Source organism: Bidens hawaiensis, unplaced genomic scaffold (genome assembly GCF_021521415.1).
Source record: "Bidens hawaiensis isolate Kalapana, Puna unplaced genomic scaffold, B.hawaiensis_p1.1 tig00008041_1, whole genome shotgun sequence".
NCBI classification, from domain to species: domain Eukaryota; kingdom Viridiplantae; phylum Streptophyta; class Magnoliopsida; order Asterales; family Asteraceae; genus Bidens; species Bidens hawaiensis.
This window is the reverse complement of record NW_027491565.1, coordinates 734,951-746,198: the sequence shown is the minus strand read 5'-3', so window position 1 is coordinate 746,198 and position 11,248 is coordinate 734,951. Positions and strand designations below refer to the sequence as shown.

Sequence of the window (11,248 nt, the reverse complement as noted above, 5' to 3'; positions counted from 1 at the left end):
ATTGGTTTAACAATTAATTAAAAATAAAAAAAAAACCCAAATCTTTGCCCTGCACCCGTCATTGGTTTAGCGCTAAAATGGGGAATACTTTTCATGCTCAAATGTATAATGGTGGTAGCGTCGGTACATGCTGACGTGGAAGGCATGTGGGATTTGGTGTCCCGCTTTGACGTTTCCATAACAATCAGTCTTATATCAACACTTTAAAAATGACATCAAGATAATGCATTTATTTCAATTTTTTTAGTTTATAGTTAACTCAAACCATTTTAACTTAATGATAACTAAAATTAGAATGAAACTCATACATGGCTCTGGGTTGCATTGGCTCTCTTCCTTCCTAGGTAACGACGTCACGCGAACTCCTTTCCTCGCCTCGTCCTCTACAAGTCTAGCAAGAGCGATGGACTATGACGAGGTAGGATGACGACAATGATGTCATTTACTGAATAAATGGGCATTGATTTTGATTTCACTTGATTATAGTAATATTCATTTCCTTACACCGCTTTATGATAGAATGTTGTGTTTTGGTTTGACTGAAAGAGGGTTTGTTGGTTCTGCCACCGTGTTCTCGAGTTCTACCTGAGGAAATGATTGGCCATGTTTGACTTTTAAAAAATATTGGAGACTTGTTTTTGTGACTTGAAGTTCGGGATGGATTGGGCATGAATGCATTATTACCAATAATTTTGTTGCTAATCTTTAAGCATAAGTATATACGTTTAATTAATTATATGTAATTTGATTGTGCGGCACTTTGGTTATAGTAGATGAGTGTTTGTTTGCTTGGTTCGAACTTAATTCTTTCAGTGTGTTATAATTGACCATCTTTTACTCGTATTTTCTTTTAAAAATCTTATTAGACTTGTATTTGTGGTATTTGAGACATGTATGCATTTTATTTTCTCGGAAAGGGAAAAGGGAAAATAAACAATCTACACGATATGACATCTAAGCGATGAAGCACACGAAAATGAAATATTTATATATTCATTTTTACAAAGCCCAAATATTTAATCTAGTTACACAAGTAGCCTTTCAACAAATAAAAGGACTAAATTGTCTTCATGTGCAAGCCAGTAAGCCACATGACCATACTTAATTGACAAATTCGACATCCATTATTGAAAATAATGAACTATGCAAAGTTTTTTTAACATAAAGTATGATTCCTGACATTTTTAAAGGTAAAAGACATACACCAAAGAATTGTGTAAACTAAGGATGGGAAATGTGATTTGTTATCTATCTTTTCTTTTGAAAATCTACTTCATAATATAAAGTTATTTGATTTGCAGTTTCAAGGTATGACATAAAAGATACACGTTTAAAAATAATAATAATTTTGATGTTTAATTAACATATATGATATACGTGTTCAGGTTTTTCTATTGAAATTGAAATTATTACATTACATAATCCAAAAAAATGTCTTCTGATACCAGAACACATAGAACACACAAAAGATCCATAACTGAAAAAAAGCAAATAAAAGTATAAAACCACCACTAATTATTTTATCTGTTTCAACTCAATGTGACAACACTTCACATGTAAACACCACAAACCATCCTTTCTTGCACAACTGTACACCACCACTTGCCATGTCATTATTAGGTGGATCTCTTAGCATCATTATATTATTAATTATGAAAATTATATGTATCAAAATGGATCCATGTTTTATATGTATCAAAATGCGCTCAAGCTTGTTCATGTATATGTCATATACATTGTACACATGTTTTTGTTTGTGGATGTATCTATTACATGTAAATATTTAATATAACAAACAAATAAACAATCATATCCAGTAGAATTCCACTAATATCAGTAGTTATTTATAGGGTATAGGAGGATGGGATTGGGACAAATCTTACCTCTATCTAGCTAGAGAGATTGCTCTTGGTAAAACTCTGACTCCTGGCTCCAAAAAAGATAATTTTTTACATGTTCAATATAATATAGTTTAGTAATCAAGATAATATATAATGTGGCTATGGGAATTGGATAGACAATCGTGATAAAAGTACTAATAGCGTTTTATAAAACGAAAATTAACGAAGTAGCAAACATGCTACTATGCTAGAACTCTTGTCATTACGTCATAATTTTTTTTATGACATAAACTTGTAATTAAAACTTTAAATAATCAGGGCCGGCTCGGGGAATGTGCAAGCCGCACCGTCGGCAGGGGCACGCAGGTTTCAGGAGCCCAAACTTTTTTATACATATGTATGTTTGATATATAAAAGTACTTGAGTCAAACGACATCGTAAATCAGTCGATTCGTTCATTAATTTGGTGTTTAAAATTCACTGGAATAATAGGTTCGCCGGATAACTTTGCGGAAAAATCGTGGTGGAGAAGATAACAACAAAATCAAGTTTCAAGTAATGGCAAAAATAACCAATGTTCTTTATTTCATAATTAAATCCATTATTTACATACTCACCCCTTTTAGTTTTGTTTTAATCATACTTCACCCTTAACTTTTATTTCAACATGCACTTTAAATTCCTTTAAACAATTTTAAAAAAACTTAGTTTATATTAAAATAACTATGTTAGTTAAAATAAATTTTGTATTAATAACTCGTATAAGCATATTAAGTTTTTGAGTTTCAAAATTTTAGGTATTACATTCATATTATATTTTTGTTTTTGTTTGAACATTAATCGTTGTTTATAAATATTAGCTTATATATTTCATTATTTGTTATGGTCTACGGACTTTTTTCATATTTCGGCTCGGCCGAGGTATTTAAATTCTGGAGACGGCCCTGATAATAATAATAATAATAATAACAATAATAATAACAATAATAATAATAATAATAATAGTGTGGTGTTGTAAAGTAATATTATTGTGATTTTTAGAAGTATCTCAATTATTGGACATGCCTCACATGACTACATGAGTGCTTATCATTCTTCCCACGGGCCATAAAGAAATGGAATACACTCTGTTTATTTATCTAGTTTTAAACAAAATAAAATATAAAAACTTTAGCCTAAAAAGAATTAGTGTTTGGGTTTTACACCCATGATCAGTTAGTTTGCTGGTATGGTAAACCCATTGCAAATATAAGGTCGTGATTGTGGGCTCAAATCCTTACAAAAAGGTAAAGGTAAATATGAAATTTTGTTGTTAAAAATATTACTTGGTTTTTATGAGTTTTATATTAACATTTTTTTATAATCTATCATAATACACACACAAACGCATCTAATCCAAAACCAATTTCAAGTAAAGGAGGGTATAATCATAGAATATTATACGATGTACATGGAAAATAATCACATGTAGTGAAAGATATGATATACGTGTTGAACATTCTTCTCATGTATATATATGTTTATATATTATATACGTGTATATGATTATATATATGTTTATATATTATATACGTGTATATGATGTAACATGCAAATACATTATCATTTCTAACAGTACAAAGATACTGTACAAATTAAATTAATTTTAACTTGTCATGGGAATGAATCTAGTGAAGACAAATGAAATGTTGAGGAGGATAAATGTAAATAGTTCAAAGATGAAGGTAAACAAGTGTAATTACACCAAATATATATACACACCAACTAACAAGCATACATCACACAACACACTCATGGAGGCTTTACACATCACCCTTCTCTTCCTTGTCTCCTTGGCAGTGGTTCACTCACTTAACCCAAATTGTGAGTCAACTAGCCAAGGATCAACCCTTAGGGTCTACCATGTGTCTAGCCCATGTTCACCATTTAGGTCAAAGACCTCACTCTCATGGGAGGAGAGTGTACTCCAAATGCAGGCCGACGACAGGACCAGGCTTGTGTATCTCACAAGCCTGGTCGCTGGACGGTCTTTTGTGCCCATTGGGTCAGGCAGACAGATCATACAAAGCCCTACTTACATTGTGAAAGCTAACATTGGGACACCGGCTCAAAGCTTCCTTATGGCTTTGGATACTAGCACCGATATGGCATTGGTTCCTTGTGCTGGTTGTGTCGGTTGCTCATCGGTAACCTTTGATTCGACTAAGTCGGTTACCTTCTCATCACTTGCTTGTGGTGCTGAACAATGCAACCAAGTAAGTATTCATTTCTATCTATTTCATTTCATCAATAACAATCACACATTTTTTAAATCATGCATTTTGTACCTTTTTAACAAATTTATGTATCCTCTTACCTCTACTATGGTTTATCTCATAATTATCTAAGACTTTAATGACCTTTTGATCTAGACGTCTAGTTGATATGATTGATATCACTTGGTGACCCTTTGAATAAAAGTGGTGCGACTTCGAGTCTCGTAAAATTGGCATGAGATGAATTTTAGGAATATATTTTAGACTAAGCATATTTTCATTAAAAAAGATCAAAACCTAAGACGCGTTAGTGGGGCCCGGGAGTTTTTCGGTCACAGGTGTTTTAGTAGCGTTGGATATTTAGAGACAACTCGAGTATAAATAATAATAATAAAATAATAATAATAATAATAATAGTTAACAAGTTTAAAAAATGTTTCAGTTAGGTCACTTACACACATTTATTAGTAAATTTGTTAGTAATACTAATACTAATAATAACAATTACAAATTAATATTGGTGACATTTGTTAACTTATCTTAAAATAAAGTTGTATTTATTTGACTTAAAAGTTTAAAACTCTAATATTGTAGTTACATATACTATTTTATTTTTAGTTATATATTTTGTCTGAATAAAAAAAAAGGAAATTGACAAAATAGGGAAGAAATTCAAAGCAAACTCGTGAACCGGTTTTGTTTGGATTTATGGGTTGTCCATTAGTGGTGGGCCTACCCCACCCAAAAAGCCCATGTCCTTTAACCCGTGACTTCCGGGTCATATTTGCTTTTATTTCACACCATTTGCCATTAAAAAAATAATAAAACATTTTTATATTAGATTGTTTTAAAATAAGTAAAAAAGAATTGATGAAATAATTAGACTTATTAATTAGACTTATAAATATTATTTGTATAGTGATGACTTGGGCTATTGTGTTTGTAGGTCCAAAGTTCAAGTTGTCTCGGGACAACATGCTCCTTGAACATGACATACGGAGGCTCTAGCGTCTCGGCTAACTTGGCACAAGACAACCTAACCCTAGCTACCGACTCTGTCGTTGGGTACTCTTTCAGTTGCATAAAAAACATCGTTGGAGCTTCGTTCCCCCCACAAGGCGTTTTAGGCCTTGGTCGTGGCCCGTTGTCATTCGTGTCACAATCTAAGTCGCTTTACACGTCCACATTCTCATACTGTCTGCCTAGTTTCAAAAGTTCAAACTTTTCCGGAACCCTAAGATTAGGTCTTAATGGACAACCAAAAAACATCAAATTTACACCGTTACTTGTCAACCCTAGAAGAACTTCGCTTTACTATGTGAATTTGATCGGAATCAAAGTTGGCGCCAAGGTTGTCAACATTCCCCCGAGCGCAATAGCTTTTAACCCTAACACCGGCGGTGGTACCATCATCGATTCAGGTGATTCTTTCAAACTTTAGTGCTTTTATATATAAAAATAAATATATACACCGTTACAAAAATAGGTATTTGCTATGGCTAAATCCGTATCAAAAAAAATATTTCCTTTTCATATTTGGCATTTACAAAAAAGACGTCATTATTTTAGTCACAGACACACAAATATTAATTTTTACATGTAAAATTATAGATACATATTATCCATCATAATGTCATAACCATGACATCACTACCACATTACAATGTAACTTTTTATTATAGGCACTGTCTTCACTAGACTAGTAGACGCGGCCTACACCGCGGTTAGAGACGAGTTTAGAAGGCGAATGGGTACAGCTGTCGTGTCATCCCTAGGCGGGTTTGACACGTGCTACACTGTCCCGATCGGGAAACAAGTCCCGACCATGACTTTCATGTTCCCGGGACTTAACATGTCATTACCACAAGACAACTTCTTGATCCATAGCTCATCCGGGTCCACCACCTGTCTCGCCATGTCATCGTCGCCCGCTCTCAACGTCATTGCGAATATGCAACAACAGAACCACCGTGTCTTGTTCGATATTCCGAATTCTAGGCTGGGGATATCACGTGAGATCTGTTCGTAGAGTCATGTGAAATATGGTTTCTTGTAGCTTGTCTTGTTGTTTCATAATATTATTATGCTTTTAAGTTGTACTACTATATAAATTATTGTTCACTATGATAGTGACTTTGTTATTACCTTATGTGCCAGAATTGTCACGGGGTATTTTTAAGAGTTTCTCATGCATGTGATCATTATAGTGTTTTCTTTATTAGTTTTATATTTTATATATTTATTGAATTAATTTGTATAAGCTAGAAAAATGATTAGGGAACATAGCTAATCAATACTACTGTAATGATTATAATAATTTAGTAGAGAAAAGATAGAATACAATAATTGCTTAATGTACATTAGGTACAAGAATACTTATATTCATGAAATCGATTCATGAAATCACATCACAAGATCTCGATATCATCAATACATATCCAATTAATCATTGGTTCACCAAAATAAACAGTTTTGGATCGTTAATCAATCAATTTTTTACTTTTCTTCTGAAAAACCGTATTGAGCGTTTTAGTATTTTGACTGAGCGTTTTAGTTTTTTGGCTGAGCTTTTTAGTATTTTTGCCTTTGAACGTGATTCGTGTATGTTAAGGATTATTGGACGTTACCCTGACCCTAATTTAGTAATTGAGGTGAAATACTTAAAGACTTTAGTTCAAAAATGGGAGGTAGAGTTCAAGTCTCACCCAAAAAAAAACAGTGAGTTCTAGGTTGGGGTATGTATGGGTTTTCTCATTTACGACGGGTTTCATCTGAAAGAGAAGACTTTAATAATTGTTATTTGTTAGTCATCAATTTTGACTACTTTTAATAATTGCTTTTCTATTATAAGTTTGTGACAAAAAAGCAATTCCTTTTGACTAATCATACAATAACGACATGTTAATGAAAGTTAAAAAAAACAATTATGCTAGATAGTGTTAATTTTTTATTCCCAAAATTAATTAAAAAATAACACATAAAGTTAAAACCACGACGGTCCTGGTTTCGGTTTCAATAAATCAGTTCGATCTGGTTATGACAACATTGATCCATAAATGTGATAAAACGGAAGTAATGTAAGTTCCAACATATGATTTAGTCATTTTTTTTAGTTTTTCTTATTGATTTTACTATGTCTTAATCTTATTCTTACACATAAATTTGTCAAATGTAAGCAATAGGTTTGTCAAATGTAATCTTATCAAGTGTTTGCTTACAATTATAAGGTACAAGCCTCCATCAATATGACATAACAAGCATTTACATCCACATTTACTTAGATGTATAAATTTGCTTGATTTCTTGTAATAATTAATACATAAAAAGTATACATAAAATTATAAAAGGGTAGGATAATAATAATAATTCCGACCCGAACCTTCCCCTCAATTTCGCCCAATCCTCAAAGACGGGTCAACGGATTTTCCCAAACATGAAGCGAAGAGCCTAGCAATCTCCAGCTGAGTGTGGGCGATTATTTCAGTTCTTTTTAGGTCAAGTTCACCTCTCTTAATCTCAGCATCCGCTCTCATTTTCTCTACTTCCTGCATTGTCTCGGCTTTAGCTTGCTCAGACCTCATCATTACTTTTGCCAACCATCGTATGCTCTCGGCAACGTCTCGGTTTTCACCCTTTCTTCGTCTTTTTCTGCTGTCTGGTATCCTCGTCTTGTGGTTTTTTATTTGTACCTTGTCTTTTTCCTGGTCGTTGCTATACAATGCCGGTGTGCTACAATCGGTCTCGATCTCCATCTTCTCGGATGGTTGGTTTTCGATCATTTTTGTAACGACTACTTCTTGTTCCTGTTAGAAGTTTGAAGGAAAAATATGTAAAAACTAAAAAAAAAGTTGGTAAAAAAATAGAGTCATGGGTGATGGGTCCAGTTGTCCAAAGTCTATCCACCTTTTACAAATGGGCTAGTGGGCCCATGTGTTTTAGTAGGTTTAGATAATGGTCACAGGCTCACTAAGGAAATTCGAATGTTCATTATTGATGACCATCATCCAACAATAACATGCCAAGTGTAACATAAAAAAAATATTAAATACACATTATTGTACTCCCTTATATAAGCCCATGAGTGAGCCCATGGACCATGGGTCAGTTGGAGACTGGGGTGGCGACCACTTTAAAGATAACAACACATCAGCCTAGAGGTGAAAAAAAAAAAACGAACCCGGAACCGAACCCGAAATAAAAACCCGGAACCGGTTTTTATAATACCCAGGTTGTTAATACCTGAACCCGTACCCGACCATACCCGTAGGGTACGGATAGGAAATGCATTTCGGTACTAAAACCCGAACCGGACCTGATTTGTACCCGGTAATACCCGAAAACCCGAACCGGTTCCATACCCGGAACCGGGTTTTTCAAATACCCGAAACCGGGTATTTCAAATACCCGATGTATACCCGAAAAATACCCCTAAAAAGTGCAAACTTTTAAAAAATCTAATCTATATCCAAAAAATACCCCGAAAAAAACCCCAAAAAACCTGAAAATAGGGTTTTTTTTCAATACCCGAAAATAGGGTATTTAAATACCCGGTTCTATACCTGATGAATAGGGTATAGTTTATAGAGACAATACCCGAACCCGACCCGGTTACTACCAATACCCGATTTTCCAATACCCGGTCATACCCGAACCCGAGTATTTGAAAAACCCGATTTGTGCACCTCTACATCAGCCCATCATTTTAATGATTTCTATGACAAAAAAAAAAGAAAAAATTAGAAACAATATGTTTTTTTTATAAAATTAATATGACATGACCTAGTAGTACTATGTCCACCGAATTGTATTTATTAATGGAGTGCTACATAAAAGTGTCGCATGATATCAAAATCAAATCAAACTGAGCTTAGAATCAAACAAATAATCAAACACGAACAATTAAACGGGGTTTTCTTGTTCTTATTTGTTTACGTTCGTTTGTCAAATGTATAAACCAATGGTTCATGAATACAAACGAAAGAATGTAACTGAGCATAGGTTTACAAACACAATCGAGGGAACAAGAAGCAATTGTGGACATCAATATGTTGGTCCTTAAAATATAACCAAACTATACCAAATCATAAAGGTTGATATGTTAATTGTTAACTTCATAAAACTAAACTAAATTGAAAATTTTATTTGTTATATAAATGAATTCAAACAAACGAACTATAAAAAATAAACTAATGAACACAAGTGAACAAATGAGACATGTGTTTATGCTTGTTCATTCTCTAAAATAGTCCTTCACAAAAACTACATCTACCTATTGTCATATCCTATGTGGTTTTCAATTATAATCAGTCTTAAACCAAAAACTGGGCCCCTCATCGTGGGGCGGTAAAGGAATGAGGCAAAGTGGTGTGGCCCGGCTTTAATGTTTGGCACACCGTGCCGAACATTACTAACCGAGCGGTAATGAGAGGGCTTTAACACATTAACGGGGCAGAAAAGGAGAAAATGGTGGGGGCGAAATGCTTAATGGTAGAGCTTCAGCGTGTTAACAAAGCTTTAAATTACAATGGTAAACAGGTGAGGCTTTAACAAGATACGAGTCTTTAACTTAAGGTTTAAAGCCCTTTCACAAATTACAACATACCTAAAAGTTGTTTTAATGTGCGTGTTAAAACGTGTGGTTTGAAAATAATAAATTTTTTTAAGAAAATAATAATGAAAAGTTTTCTAATCATCAAAGCATAAAATAGATTAAAAAATAAATAAATAAAATTAAAAACAAACAAAAATAAACAGAGATTTTCCCCCTAACCTTATTCTCCGGTTCAACGCCATCGGAATCAATCAAATTCCGTTCAATTCCTTCATTCACCGGCGACGGAGCCGCCACACTCACCGGAAAAATCTCTGAGCTCACAATCGCCGTCGCCATCGGCGGCGGCGGTAACGCCACCGCCGGAGACTGATCAAACGCAATAAAATTACTCAAAACCGGCACCGAACACACCGTCGGATCACCACCACTACCTCCTGCAGCAGCTTTCGAACCACCGGTACCACGTAACAACAGATCCAGCCGCGGAAACAACGGCCACGACGACACGTCAGCAGTAGCCGACTCAGACCGGTACCGTTTCTTCATCGACTCAATTTTATTCTTACACTGCGTTTGCGTCTTCGGCGACTTGCTCGAGTTCGCGCGTGACGACACGTGCTTCGCCACGTCCTCCCAATCATGACCTTTTAGCTTGGCGCGGTTTCGCAACGTCCACTTGGCTTCATAAGCCTCAAGTAGCGTCGAAACCGCGCCTTCGCTCCACTCGTCTCTCTTCATCTTGTCTCCGCTGTTGGGAACAACAGAGGAGACGTTGTTGCTTCCCATGGGAAGGATGATCATTTTCTTTTTGAATTTCTTGCTTGCTTGATTGTTTTGTTGTTGTTGATGTTGTTAATATTATTATTATTATTATTATTATTATTGTTATTATTATTATTACTATCCATGGTGATGGTGAGTAATAAAAGTGGTCTTCATGCTAATCAGCTGCTAACATGAAAGTTGAAAGGATGGGATGTATGTGACATTATTTTTGCAATGTTAGGAGGGTCAATAAAGAAAGGGAAAAAGCCACTAGCATTTAGATTTCTATAAAGTAAACACGCATAAAAGCTACTTTTAGTTAGATTACAAATTCTACATTTTGGCTTTTGTTTTCATAAAAGTTTCTCTCTTTTATTCATGGTTTTGTAATTTAAGTTACCTGTGTGGGGAAAAGTTAACGTGTTAATTATGATAATTAAATAATGTAATTATATATACAGGTAGTGTAATTATGTATTTATATCGTAGTGTAATTACACTATGTTATGGAATATAATCACACTACTTGATCATCACTATTAACACGTTATTTTAATTTGTATTTGATCCAAACTTCTATGTGTAAATGTTCAATTTGAAATTAATGATGCAAAACTGAATACAAATGGTCCCTTTAGAGTCATAGCCAACTTTGACGACTATCATAGAGAAGTTATTTACGTTATTAAAGGCCGGTGAATTATGAATTATGAATTGTTCATGTTAAGAATGTCTTAGCTATTTATATGAATGAACATTTTGATTTCTAGATGTCATGTATGCTTTTGGTCTATTCGAATGACAAGTTCATTTTCAGTTTGATAGTTTGTTTT

The 11,248-nt window shown here is 34.2% G+C and overlaps 2 protein-coding genes across 2 annotated transcripts; one reads left to right on the top strand and one right to left on the bottom strand.

Annotated features, from left to right (window-relative positions):
- The first annotated feature begins 3,627 nt into the window (after positions 1-3,627).
- Positions 3,628-6,275, top strand: LOC143636755 (aspartyl protease AED3-like). Its single transcript, XM_077104271.1, has 3 exons — positions 3,628-4,096; positions 5,043-5,517; positions 5,779-6,275. Exons 1-3 carry the CDS (start codon positions 3,635-3,637, stop codon positions 6,123-6,125), a joined length of 1,284 nt encoding a protein of 427 aa, XP_076960386.1. The 5' UTR covers positions 3,628-3,634; the 3' UTR covers positions 6,126-6,275.
- Positions 6,276-7,274: 999 nt separating this feature from the next.
- Positions 7,275-10,415, bottom strand: LOC143636707 (uncharacterized). The gene is made up of 2 exons (XM_077104231.1): positions 9,867-10,415; positions 7,275-7,899 (listed from the first exon to the last, which is right to left on the bottom strand). The coding sequence occupies exons 1-2, from the start codon at positions 10,386-10,388 to the stop codon at positions 7,483-7,485; spliced, it is 939 nt and encodes a 312-aa protein (XP_076960346.1). The 5' UTR covers positions 10,389-10,415; the 3' UTR covers positions 7,275-7,482.
- Positions 10,416-11,248: the final 833 nt, after the last annotated feature.